At 43.5% G+C, this 14,489-nt stretch overlaps 1 protein-coding gene across 1 annotated transcript in view; it reads left to right on the top strand.

Annotated features, from left to right (window-relative positions):
• Window positions 1–14,020, top strand: part of mxi1 (max interactor 1, dimerization protein) — a 33,126-nt gene extending 19,106 nt beyond the window's left edge. Inside the window, 3 exon segments of the mRNA XM_034239169.1 lie at window positions 9,235–9,349; window positions 10,598–10,796; window positions 11,365–14,020. Of these exon segments, the coding sequence (XP_034095060.1) occupies window positions 9,235–9,349; window positions 10,598–10,796; window positions 11,365–11,528 (478 nt within the window). The 3' untranslated portion in view covers window positions 11,529–14,020.
• The last annotated feature ends 469 nt before the right edge of the window (window positions 14,021–14,489 follow it).

Raw genomic sequence — 14,489 nt, 5'->3', positions numbered from 1 at the left:
CAACTGGCTGTCAGTTTGGGACAGTGTAGTAAAACCCTCAGTGGAGGATTGAACCATCAGGACGTGAGCCACATGCTATCATAACCCCACAAGGAACGCGTGTAACCTCTTTTTATTTTCTGAAGAGCATCTTGAAGAGTCAAGCTGCTGTTTTTGTTTTCAATAGTTCTGCCTCTTTCGTCCTTGCCCATTTGCTGTTCATTGTCAGGTGGAAGATGAAAATGTGGAACTAAACAGAACTTTTGTCACACTCACAGTTAAAGTAGCCTCTCAGGCATTCACCTGCTGTCACTGTTATAACAAAGAACACACTGACTTACTTCCTGATGCCTATCCTTTAATCTATCAGGGTTAGTGGTTACATTCCCACTGATGTCAACCATGTCACACTTTGGATGGATGTGCTCAACACAAAGCATGCCTTTCATGTGTTTTCTAGCATTTGGCTGAACATGCCGCATTGATGTTAAAAGTCCGAACTTGAAGTGAGTGAGGCGGCTTTTAGTCGTTTGTCATTGGTTAACCCAGTGTAAACTCCTGACAGACTGGCTCTCTCGCTCGTGCCCATGGCTAGTTTCTGGGCAGATTACGCAGACGGAACATCCCCTTCCTCCCCCACTCTGTATATATCCCTTCCTCTCTATCTCACTCTGACTCTCTGCATCCATCCCATCTGTCCGTGTTTCATAAAAGAGATGAGGGAAGCATCAGTCTGTCAGAAAAAAGAGACCCTACAGATGCTGTCGGGCTAAGATCACTCTAATCTTGCGAGCGCATGTAGAAAAACGTGACGCACAAACTGACACAGCGGTGGACAGAATCTAACTTTTGTAGCAATGTTCAAATCAACAGCTTGTGTATTTGCTAAAAGTCCCATGGTTAACCTTAAAAGTCCCACCATCACTTAGTGGAAACTGCCCAATACTTGGCACAGTTTGTAAATAACACCTAAACACAAGTTACATGCCATCCAAACATGAGTTTCTACATCAATGTGATAAATCATCAACAGAACTTTAAACTTCAACTTAAAAAAAAAACTACAATAATGATTTCACCATCCTTATTCAGACTTATTTAAAAGTGTGTCTCCATCTGCAGTTGTCATTTCCTGAAAGTGCCATTTATAGCTCAGATAATAAAGCTGTAGTTGGCTAAAGCACATACGGCTGGCGCCAGTTTTGCAAGCCATGCTGTTGGCTTTTTGATGACTGTTCCAGCACTCGACCTAGTGAGTGGTAGTTTCCCCCTTTTGAAAAAAAAAAAAAACCCTATTCAGTCAGGTGTTCACTGTCTGTATGGAGAGACATGTGACCTTGGCTGCCACCGACAGCAGTCATGTGAGAGAGGGAGAATGATAGAAAGACATAGGGTGCATAAAAAAGCAGAGAATCCTAGAAGAGGCATCCTTAGCAGAAAAAACAACCGCGCTCTTTGTGTTAACTCAGCGATCCAGTAAACAAAGGTGGTGAGCAAGCACAGAGGACCGTTGTGTTTCCTGTAGTTGTTCTGCTGCACTACAGTTGCTCGTGTCTAGGGGCTACAGTGTGTTAATGCACATTTCAGGATGATTCTCCGTACTCTTTTTCACTATAAATGAAGCCAAATGCAAGTTATTTCATTGTATTTCCCTGCCAGTGAAGCAAAACGAGCTGACAATGTTCCAGGTTTTGATAATATATGCCAAGTATGAAATACAAAAAATGGAATTGATCCACTTAATCATCAGGAGTGTGATTTTGTTCAGCAGTTTGATTGTGTTTGAACAGCTATTCTTCCAGTCACAGCAAAGCACCATGGAAACAAATGTATGGGCTGCCATATGGTTTGCGCTCCTCTCCATTTATATTGTATGTCACCATCTGCAGAGTATGGATCCCTCTGCCACATGTTCACATGTTTCACTATACATGATCTGGAGGGAGGGTACATGTGATTCCCCTTAGCAACCAATCCCGACCATTCAAGCAACCCTGCATCACTCTTGCTATTTTTAACCATGAAATAATGGATTTGGAATGTTTATGGGAGAAACAAAACAAACATCTGTCCCCAGATTTTGTCTTTGATTTAATTGCCTTCCGCCAGATTGTATCGTAATGTAGTGCACGATGGACATGGCTTAGTCTACTTTAAATGAGGCTTTGCATTACAAAATACTCAAATCATTCGGATAATCTTTGGCACCGCTTTGTATCGTGATTTGCGCCTGCTTTAAATGAGGCTCGACACTTAAGACAGTACAGGAATACTTCCTTTCCAAAGTCAAGTTTTATTTCCCCCCCCTCACTAATAGAGCCTGTATAATGATGTCTTAATATCTTTTTGCATGTCACTTTGGCAGATTTACCGCAGAGACGGTCATTGGTGATGTGTAATTAGTTTAATAACTGGGTGAAGGGTCACATTTCCTCCCCCTCTGCACGTATTAGAAGTAGGTCAATGTGTGTGTGAGTGTGTGTGTGTGCGTGCGTGCATACGTGTAAATGGGTTTGAGAGATTGTAGGATTGGCCAAGAAGAAGTATATTGACTGGTATCTGGGATGGAAACATGACCCTCCCCTGTTAAGAGCAAGTTCAGTAATTATGTCAGACATCATAGATGGCCTGAGAAGTTTTCTATTATTTATGAATTCACAAGTTTGGAATCTAGGGCAGCCATATTTTTCTCTCTATTGCTCGCTCTTTGACTTAACAGTGTTGGTTCCAGAGGGCTTTGAATGAAGAAGCAGAAACTGTGGTTATTTGTCAGTGCTCTATTCAGCTGACTGTGGTTCCTGGAAATAAGCAAAAATGCAGTTCTGTCGATGTTCAGACATAGGTGTTGCTTTTTATTGACATTTATTTTATTCACACACAAAGAAAACTAGCATGAATACATATTCTCCTTTTATCTGCTCAGCACCTGCCTCTCTAAATACTCACTGCCCAAAGGATTGCCAGGCATCAGATTTGCAAAAATGTCCGTCTGTTAAGCAGACAGGTAACACAAGCTAAGGCTATGAGTTTATGTAAGTAACACAAAAATAATAGGTTGCACCTTAGCATAGAAAATTATGCCTTATTTTGTCAAAAGAATAACATTGAAGATAACATATCATACAACAAAAAGGAAAATTGAGATGATGAGAGCCCTGTTAAAAAAGGGATGATGCAGGGAGATTAGATGTTGTTAGCATCAGATAATTCAGGAGTATAATGTCCTTAAGGCCATTTGGCAAATTGCTGATAATGGATTGAAAGCATGCGGCATGGTTCGAGTAATAATTACATACTTTTCCAGTTCTGTTTTTCTGTCAGGAGGTCGAGGGTTGTTTAGTGTCAATACTTTTCATGCAGAGTCCTAATATTGATACCTGAGGCTACTGGTGCTAGCTTAATGACTGAATTCTGTACACAAGTTATTGCAGCTTGGCGGTTAGTGAGAAACAAATCCTTTGGTTGAATAGGTCTTATACAAGTTTAAAGCGCAAGACAGGCATATCTTTTGTTACTTAACCAAGACTGGGGATGTTTATAACACCCTCACACTTATCATTTGCATTGTCCCCCCAGAGTAATTGGAATATTTCCAAGACACTTCTGCGCTGATTGCTCTTGTCATGTCGATGGTATTACTGCTTGTTGTTGCCATTACACTCTTTGTTTCACGTCACATTGATCACACTGAGGATTTCAAGGGCTATTTGGTCAGACACTAGTTTGTGACAAAGATATCAGATATCAGAATGTGTGAATGTACACTGAGGTGTGTGTCCTTCAGTGCAAATCCAAAGGCACATGCACTTAGCAGGTGTGTATGTGTGTTTGTACGAAAAGATTCAAGGACGAGGGAGGTTGAGTGCAGAGCTGTTGTTCTGTGCACTGATGAGAGATGTACACATGATGTGCGTAGGTTCTGTAAGAGCTGTGGTGGGCAGCTCTCCCATACCAACAGGGAGAGCTTCAAAGTGCTTCTCTAAAAAAGAATGCTTCAATCACAATGGAGGCAGTTTGACGCATTACAAGAACAAGAGAAAACAGCTAGAGTGAGAGGGAGAGCAGCACAGCAATGTCTACAGAGTTGTTGTTGATATCAATGTTTCTCCTTTTGTTACTTAACCGTACAAAGCATGGGATTTGGGAGGAAGAGGAAAGTCGTGCATGTGATTCACGAGGAGGAGGAGGAGGAGGAGGGTAGGAGGGGGGGAGGATGGCGGAGTGGGGGAGGGGGGGGGGGGGTGTGTGGTGCAGTGACCCCGGGGCCGGCTGGCTGCTCGCCTCACTGTCAAAGCCAAAAGGCAGAAGCCGCCTGCCTGCGAACCCATCTGGGGCCCATCAGGAACACAAGTATGGAACACACACACAAGCATGAATGAGACACACACACACACACACACACACACACACACACACACAGACACACAACACACACACACACACACACACACACACACACACACACACACACACACCACACACACACACACACACACACTGTAGAGTGGAAGCGCCCCATTGGCCCAGGAGGAAAGGGAAGGCCGGCTGTGTCTGCAGGTTGTGCTTTTAGATTTTGATTCTCCTAATTTGATGGTTATGTCGGGTGATAAATGAACTGGTTTTGAATAATTGTTAAGACATAATGTGTTCTTACGGGAATTTATGAATGATTTAAAAATATTTGCAATGCACCAGTTGAGTTGCCTTTTCCTCTAAAATAAATGTAATGCAATATGATTTGAAATATCAGCGGGAATCATACATTTTGATTTGCATATTTGCCTCTTTGATTAAAGAATGATAAAATAATTGTAAAGATTTGTGGTCATTTCTGAACCAAGCCGCCATGAATTGAGGCTTCATTGTGAGGTAAAAGTATGAAAAACGAACCATCTTCCATTAAAAAGTGAGAACAAGATCTCCCGTCTATAGCTCTATTATATACTTTTTGATAAAAGAGGCACACGTTCACGCTATGATTCTATGTAACTTTGTGGTTCCCTTTGAAAAGCCAGTTACATTATAAATGGATCTGTATGAAGGAGTCCACACCGCCTCAAAATAACAGAGAGTGTGGGATTTCTGAAGCAGCTGTTTGCTAAGGTGACGCCGCAAGGCAACACAAAACAAAACCAGAATGAAACATGCTATTAAAGGCTCCATCCCAGGAATCTGGGCACCGCTGAATACGAGGAAAAGCAAGTCTTTTCTGCCATTGTTGTCGTGCTGTCAGGGAGGGATTTGATATCCCTGCTGTGCGTGACAGTTTGCCGTACAGGTCCTGGTAGCAACTGACACGTGTTTATGTAATCCTCCACAGATGAAGAGTTCCCCATTCAGGCAACATGCAGCTCACTGTGCCATTCATTAGGACACTGGAAATACAAAGGGCAGAGCAATATCCTTCACTATGTAATGAGTCAACAATATCAAGCTACACCTCTAATTTCATTTGTGATTTTTATTTGAAATACTTTTATAACTGGGCCATTCATTGCCCAATAATATATATCAGCTGCTATTGCCATTATATCAGCCTTTGACACTTCTCTGAGGTGAGCAGTTTAACCCCTATCTGATAGCCACATTAACATCAACCTACTGACACGGCCCTGTCATCCTGTGATGTCACACCCTTTAAACAAAGTGTGCTCTACTGCTCGTTAGCTTTAGCAGCTGAGGGCAGGAAGTTATAGGGCTGCATAGTAAATCCATTGCTGTTTATATAACCAGCATTGGTCTTTTCTAAGCACCCAGGGAAACATTAGGCTCTGTTGCTGCGTAACGTGGCTACGAGTAGAGATTCTGGCGACTGCGCGCTGGAATTTATTGCCACAAGCCGCCACTCATATTGTAAGACGCAAACGGCTTAAGCTCTTCTGCTGTGGGTCAAAATGGTAAACAACCGTGTCAGGGATTAGTGACCTGTCCTGGGGCCATCACCAGTAGCTACTAACTAATGACCTTTAACCCCTTAGTGAGACAGTTAGAGATAGCGCTGCTGGGACAGACTAACATGATAAAGCAGTCTCTGCCATTATCTTTCGTTTCCCGACGCTCTGAGGGCATAATGGTTTTTGCAGGCGGAAGAAAAGGACTCCAGTTGTCATACTTCCCATTAGCAGGCAATGTGATGGTCATGAATTACACATAAGTACACTCTGTCTCTCCTGCTTCTCTCACAGTCACACACTGTTCCTCCATACTCCCTCTTATGCTTTTCAGGGCTTCTTTGACCTCCTGTAGTTATCAGAGTGTTCCAGCAGAGCATGTCATGTGCCCAGAGATTAGTCCAAAATGTCAGGCAGACGTCTCACATGTCAGTCTGTCAATACGAGACACAGAGAGAGGGTGTTTGAATGCTGCCAACACAGGAGCATGTGTTTCTGCAAGAACACATCACACGGCACATGAGGTAGCTGTGAGAAAGGACATAAACAGGACTCGGTGTGCTGAGACTGAGAGACTCCTCCGCATCATCACTGGCATATGGGTGTGTTAGGGTGTTTGAGGTTAACACTGACCCGGCAAAAAGTGTTGATTCAGCACCCTGCAAAGTGACGCCCTACACTGCACTCAGCAATAGAAGTCTTAGCGCTGAGAACCATAATTGGCATATTTCAGCGGGTCATAGCAGGGCCGGATATGTGTTGATACTGCGGTGCCAGTGCGGTCAGCGTACCCCCCCTGCTTCTTCTGTACATTTGTCATGTCACTTGGGTCAGGGAGAGGAGAGGGAGGGAGGGAGGGTTGGAGAGGGAGGGTTGGATAAGGACAGGAATGGCTGTAAGTGGAGGTTATCTAAAGTTGTGTGCTGAGATAGTTGTTTTTAATCTGGATGGGAGTGGAGGAGAAGATCTCCAGTGTCTGGCGTTTGTTAACCCGACGCCTGATAGGCCAGACAGACAGACAGACAGACAGGCCCATACATGACCGGGTGTCCTGCTCTGCCCTTCTTTATCAGGCACTCCGCGCCCCTGTGTGTGGAACAAAAATGTTTGTATAACTAATGAAAAAGTAAGAACGTTCAACATGTCCCTACAGTGTACACATGTAGTGGTGGTACACAGTTTTTGAGATAACAAGGGATGTTCAAGACCAAGTGTGTGTTTTGTTCTTGCCTGTAACGCGGATTTATATTTGTGTCAGCTGCAGCTGCATAATAAATAATTGATCGGCCTATCAGCAAACGTTCCCTGTACATGGCCTACTTAATTTGAAAATGATTACATAGCAAACGTTGCAGTAAAATGCCTTGTTTCCACACAATCGAGTATTAATCGTAATTACAGTGTTCAAAAGATAATTTGTATTTCTGAGACAGATCTTTTGCCATGTCCTCTCTGTAGAGTGTCCTAGATGTGTTTCCGTTGGAGCTGTGTGTTCCCCCCCCAGGCTGCTGTAGAGGAGTAGAAAGTGATTAATTGCTGGCTGATATCTGTGTCTATGTGCACGAGCGTGTGTGTATGTCGGGGTTCAGATGAGACGAGCGTAGATAGACTTTTCACAGATAAAGAAGGTGGACTTTGCTCTCTCCTTTTTAATAGGACTGATTACACAGACAGATGACCTGAACCGGGCCGATCATCATTACCAACTCTGGGCTGAAAAACGTGCGCAAAGGCTGCAACTAACGATTCTTTTTTTTTTATCAACTATTCTGTTAAGAATGTTCCTGTAAGTTGTATTGACATTTTTCAGCATTTTCTGACATGTTATTGATAGAACAATCAAGATTTTCTATTATAGATCGTATCTATTAGTGTATCCCAAAGCCAAATATGACATCTTCAAATGTCTTGTTTTGTCCTCAACTCAAAGACATTTGGTTTTCTGTCATATCGGAGTAAGGACCAAGGAAATATCCAAATTTTAAGAAGCTGGAATTCGAGATTGTAGTATTTTTATTCTTTCAAAATGATAAATCAAGTGATAACTTTGACAGCCGGCAACTAATCCATTCATCTCTAGTGTACATTTGTGTTATGACTTCCAAACTTTTTGCACCTCAGACTAAATAAGGGTGCCTCCTCTTTCACTCCCTAGACATGCAGCTCTTGTCTTTGTCACGTAGTTTAAGCACACTCAGGCATACTGTATTTAAGCAATGGCTCGCTCTTCTCTTGGGTTCTTATCAGCACCATCCATGCAAAGCAGAACCTCCCTTTCTCACACACACACACACACACACACACACACACACACACACACACACACACACACACACACACACACACACACACACACACACACACACACACACACACACACACACACACCAGTGCTCACATGTCTCCACCAGTCTGACAGCAGCAGAGAGCAGTCTGGCCCAGCCTAATCAGTGCAGTGAATTCCTGCCCTGGTCCCCTGGGCTTGTCTCCTTTGGGCTCCCCCAGAGATTGTTCCTGAAGCCCTGGGTGGCTCCACTGAGTCCACCGGCTCTCAATGTCTCTCCACTTTTCCCTTCAGGCTAGCTGAAAGGGCAGCCCCTGCTAATGGAGTACTGATTGTGTTATAGCTACAATTATCACTCTTTACCTCTCAACTCGGAGCCATTAGCAGGATAGATAGTACCCCCGGCCTGTCTGCAGTCAAGGGATAAGGGACTGTCAAGATGATGGAACGTCCGAGCCGAGCAGGGTCCAGGAAATGCCATTACACCTTTCCTCCCTGCCCCCCCCCACACACAGCTTAAACTTGTTGTTTGTAATGCAGGCGAGAAGGGAAACTAAAGCCGGGTGCAAGAAATACCTGCAGAGGATAATGTATCGTCTCTAGGTTTACACGAGACGTGAATCATATGTAACCCGCTGCCTTGCTGAACTATAAGCTGGGGATTTACAATACGTGAGCCGGTGTGCAGCTGGTGGATTCTCACAAAGTGAGAGTACAACATGTCTTAATGAGCCTGCATCCCAAGGTGACAAATTACTCAAGTGCAGATCTTTGAGAAGGAAAAAATCCACCCTTAGGAGATCAGAACTAGGTGCTTTATAAGGGTTGGATGTAAAGTCCTGTGGATAGCTTGACATCTGTCTTTAGCCGGTTATCTGTGAATGAGAAAGGCACAGATTAACACAGGGAAGCTGCTGAAATAGTGTCTTAGTGAGTACTTTCCATATTGCAATTCCCAGGTGCTATTTAGCAACACATTTACCTACTATTTCCCATGTTACTGCCCAGGCCTTAGCGCTTCCCTACTGTACGTGGTCATGTATCTAATCATTCCATTTCGCTTTCTGTTTTCTTCTCCAGACGAGCTCATCTGCGGCTGTGTCTCGAGCGGTTGAAGGCCCTCATACCCCTGGGACCCGACTGCAACCGGCACACAACCCTGGGCCTGCTCAACAAAGCCAAATCACACATAAAGGTACGGGATAAAGCCCACAGAGCTGAAGACGCATGAATATGAACCATAGAGTGAAAATAGAACATGCATTATTAAAGCAAGAAAAATAGCAAATGGTGGATCTGAAATACATTTGACCTACACCATATAAAATAGGATTGTGATTCACTCGTAAAATATTCTGCAAAAGAGTTGAAAACAACATAATATAATGTCACGGTGATGATATGTTCAAAATGCACTACCATAAAAATATATTGGATTTTATTTGTCTTGACCTTTGCTTTTTATTGCAAATGTAATTGACTTCTAAGGATCATTACAGTTTCTAAATGACGAAGTAGTTTCAATGAAGGGTAGACTTTAAATACATCTATACATATTTATGGTTTAACATTGGGTGGTTGATGTGTAGATATAAAACATTTCCCATAGCAATAAACTGCGTATGCAAACAAACCTCAGCCAGTATTCAGCTGGTCACTGGTGATCATTTCACTGCCTGAGCATATCACACAATAAGACACCCTGCTTCACGCCTTCCCGTCCACTTAAAACACAGGCATGTGACTGCCCGAGGATGAGCAGTCTGCATGGAAAAAGCCTGCCGTAGCGTGCATTCACGTAACATAAAGACAATATTGTTGTTGTGAGCACCCCCTCACGACTGCCGTCACCACTCTGCACTTCTGCTGCTGTCAACTTGAGTCTCTCCATCTCTTATTGATGGCCTATTGTTTTGGTCCGTCGCCGGGAGTCACGCTCGTCACTATTGAGCGACCTTGTAGCCGTGACATAAGGCTACAAGGTTAGAAGTGCAACAAGGCTGTATGAGTCCCTGCCACGGCCTTTGCTTAGATTGTCATGGCACCAGGGCGTAAAAACACAGGCAGCAGGTAAGTGAGGGGACACGGTGTAAACAAGGCGGGCGAGGGAAATCATTCCAGAGCTGGCAGGAGGGAAGACCATGGGAAGCAAGGGGTTTGGTCTTTGAATGCGAACAAACAGGCAGTGTTTGGTGTCTGACAAATGTTTGATATAAAAGGAATTCCTTAACAGACAACAACATCCGTCTCTACAGTATCTCAGCATAATACATTTGTTTTCCAGCTTTCCTCCTCTCAGTCATATATTTATATCTTTTCACGACATCACTTTTATCTGGCTGTCGCCTTCACACCCTCACACGTATTTATCGCTCCATAAAAAGGTCTCTGATACACATAGTTAACCTTTTCTCCCTCTCCCCCTTCTCTTTCTCCTGAGCAGAAACTTGAAGATGCAGACAGGAAGAGCCAGTACCAGCTGGAGTCTCTGGAGCGGGAGCAGCGGCACCTCCAGCGCCAGCTGGAGCTGCTGAGGGGGGGCAGTGGTGCTGCAGCCCAGAGCAGCCCAGGGGAGGGGGAGAGGATACGCATGGACAGTGTGGGCTCCACCCTCTGCTCCGACCGCTCCGACTCTGACCAGGGTGAGAAACAGGATTTTCATTTGGCGAGTACAAGGCCTTACAGTATGAACCTCCAGCCGCTCTGGGGGTTTTCACACCACACAGAGGTTGTACCCGTCCCTCTGGGGCTGTTTGTGAAATGAGGTGTTGCTGAAAATAATCAACACAAATTTCCCGGATAAAGGTGTAAAATGAAAATGCTTTCTGAAAGGATTTAAAGAAAGCTTTGGTTAGTTAAAGTATCAAACATACAATTTAAATTAATCTTTAGTTAATGTCATTCCAACCTAAAGTTAAACTGAACCATGTTAATTGGATTCATATTTATTAACAAGGACTGTCATAACATAGTGATGTAAGTAATGAAGCGTTGACTTTAACAAATTGTTAAGCATTTTATACGCAGAGTTGGTTTTGGTCTTTTCCTGGGATATGTTGACTTTAAGAAAAAACATAGAATATCATCAGCCTTAACTTTTAGTCATCCCCATTATCTTTACACTTAAATATGATACTTTCCACTAAATGATTCCCTTTCTTCTCTCTTCCCCCGCCCTCTCTCTGCTCATCTCTACATTGGCGGCTGCAGAGGAGATTGAGGTGGATGTGGAAAGCACAGAGTTCTCCCATGGAGAGCTGGACAGTGTGAGCACAGCCAGCACCAGCGACCTGGACGACCACAGCAGCCTGCAGAGCATGGCCAGCGACGAGGGCTACTCCTCCTGCAGTGTCAAACTTGCCTTCTCCTCCTAGACCTCCCACTCCGCCACCGCCAGCATCTCCTCCCTGCCAAACCCGCCGGCCCTCCCATCTGTTTCTCCATCCAGCCATGTCTACGTGCACACACCCCCGCCGTCACCTCCGCCTACGACGGCCACAGCTGACAGCGTTCCTGTCGCTCCTGCCTCTCAGCAACGCCCCCTATGGCTCCTAGCCTTTAGTCCCCCCCCCCCCCCCTTTACTCCTGTGCTGCTGAGGAGCTCCACTGAAAGCTTTCCTGAACTTTGAGCCGCCAAGACCAACACCAGGGACACAAACACAGCCATGTGAAACTGCCCATCGATTTTAATCTGCTTTTAAAGGAAGATCAGAGTTGGTTGATATATATATAAAAAAAACATCATCCCGGTTTTTTAAACCCACGCAATTGAAATTAATGATTGATTCTACCTTTTCGCTTTTGATGAACTCTTAAATGTCTGAATTCTTTTTAATATTACACAACCCCGAATTTGACTTGAAATGCACTTAAATTCGCATGATATGAAATAATTCAGAGTTTAGGGTTCTTCCTCCTGTGGGCTGTGTGTTTCCTGTGTATCCCTTCTTAACGTTGTGGTGTTGGGTCTGGTTAAACGGCAGCACATCTAATCTGGACTGTAATCAACACTGTGGGTGAACTTTGCCATATCAGCACAGCTTGGCCCTGATGAACGTCCCTTCAGGCCTGAATTTAGTCCTTGTCTTATCGTTTTTCATTACCTCTGTTCGACACCGCAGAAGCTCGGACACTCGAATTGGTGCTATTGTGAAACAAACCAATGGGAAAAGCAGATCAGATCCACCACCACGGAGCTTTTAAAGCAAACAAAGTGTGTCTGCAGTGATTGTTTCCCACCAGGCACGGAGGAAAACAACCAAAAAAATGGAGGAAAAAACAACATTCCTGTTGAATGTGGGTGCTCAGTGCATTTTCAAAGAGTGCAAATTGTAACTTGTGTGTTTTGTTTTGGTTTCTCTCCCCTCGACAAGCAGCTACGACAAGCTATCCTGCACTTGCCTACTTTAGAGCTGTCCATAGAAATGGCACAAACCAACAAAAAAAAACAAGAACAGCAACAAGGAAAAAGTCCAAACAACAACAAACTTTGGAATAGATCCATTCTCTTTCCAGCAGTAACAAGCAATAACTCTTGTAGTCCTTTTTGTCTCGTCAGATTGAACCCCCTTCCTCTTATTTTTCTTCTCCCCTATGAAGACTGTGTGACCGTCCAAAAAGCAGATGTATATTCTTTTGTTTGTACATAAAAATAGCTTAATTAATTCAACCTTACAAAGGAGTTAAAAAAAAGTTAGAGCTCATGGATAGAATATATTGCCTCTGTTGCTGTTTGACCTGTGTTTATTGTGAATGTCAAAACTTTTGGGGGGGATGTATTTGGCATTCCTGACGTGGTCAGGTGATCTGTGGAGGGAAAGCCTGGAGTTTAGGGAGGAAAAAACGGGTTGTATGATGTCAATGTTCGCTATCCCAACTCCACTGGCATTAAGAATTGCACTTCAGCCACAGCTCTATGTACATTTTATTTCCCACTGTCCTTCGCTCATGGAGCTCACCTGAATCCTTTTGTATGTGGAAAAAATACTAAATAACTCCTTTTAAAATATTTATTTCTCAATCCCTCAAATGACACAAGCAATGGGGAAAGAGAAGTTAACTTATTTTGGTTGTGTCTTATTGTACTCCTCCTTTTGATGCTTATTACTCATTCCTTATTTTTAAGAATTGTATATTTTATGGCATATTGTAATTTTGTTTTCGTGGTGGTGTGGGTGGGACGGGATATGAAATGTAGCCATTTTGTTTTATTTTTATTTTATGTTTTATTCAATGGACACTTGAAATGTAATCGGCCCCTAAGCTGCTCCTGGTGCTGAGCCCCGCTTGTTTAGAGTCACCAGCCTTGTCCTCAGTTGACCCCCCCCCCCCCCCCCCGAACAACACGCAATGCCTGAGATGATACATGCAGACCCTAAACAACACGATAGCCAGATAGACAAGATGGCTTCCCTCCATACCCAGCCTTCTTCACTACTAGTATATCAATTCTCCTGTCCCGTTGTTTTAGGGTCTGTGCTGAGGGGGTGGGGGTCATCTCTTCACAAGGTTTTATCTATGGCCAAGACTTTACTGGCAAATTGAGCCAGCTACTACACAATAAAAGGGGTCTAAAACTCCACCTTCCTCTATTAGAGGGGTTGTAGTCTCTATTAGACTTGTGTTTTAGTTGACAAAATGTGTCTTACATTTACAATTCAATGCCTCCGACTGAGGATTTCAAGAAGAAAATCAACAAAATGAACAAATCCTTTTGGTTTTTCTGAAGGACGTCATTAAGGTGTAGAGTTTGACATGTAAGCTCTTTGAGGAGCTATGTTGAGGTTGTTGGACTTGGCACTGAATCAGAAAGTCAATGCTTCAGGTGCTTGACTATTTAAATAAAACAAATGCCAAAAACACCTTAGACACCTCAGTGTCCTCTCTCTCTCTCTCTCTATCTATATATATATCTCTGAGGGAAAGTTTACATTTATTCTTCCCCTGTTTAAGTTATTAACCTTCAACTCTTTGTTATTTTGGTCTTCATATGTTGGTTTCATGAACCTGCACTGCTGACAGGAAAAAGGTCCTGTGTTTGACAACAAAATGAATTCCACTCAGACCCGGATCGCATCCTATTGGTGTTTTTAACCTGCTCGGAGTACAATATATTTTTAACACAGTGGAGCGATTCTGATAGTGATGGGTTTTGTTGTTCACCACTGAAATGTGTGAAAACTGTCTGGCACTCATTGTATCGTCTCATGTGGAAAAACTAGTCTAAACTTGTAGTCCCGGACGGGATGTAACAAACTGTAAGAACTGATTTTACTGAGGCCAGGTCTGTCCTCTCGTGTGTGTGTGTGTGTGTGTGTGTGTGTGTGTGTGTGTGT

The sequence above is a fragment of the Gymnodraco acuticeps genome, unplaced genomic scaffold (genome assembly GCF_902827175.1).
Source record: "Gymnodraco acuticeps unplaced genomic scaffold, fGymAcu1.1, whole genome shotgun sequence".
Lineage (NCBI taxonomy): Eukaryota > Metazoa > Chordata > Actinopteri > Perciformes > Bathydraconidae > Gymnodraco > Gymnodraco acuticeps.
Note: the sequence above shows the minus strand (reverse complement) of the source record. Positions and strands in the feature narration are given on the sequence as shown.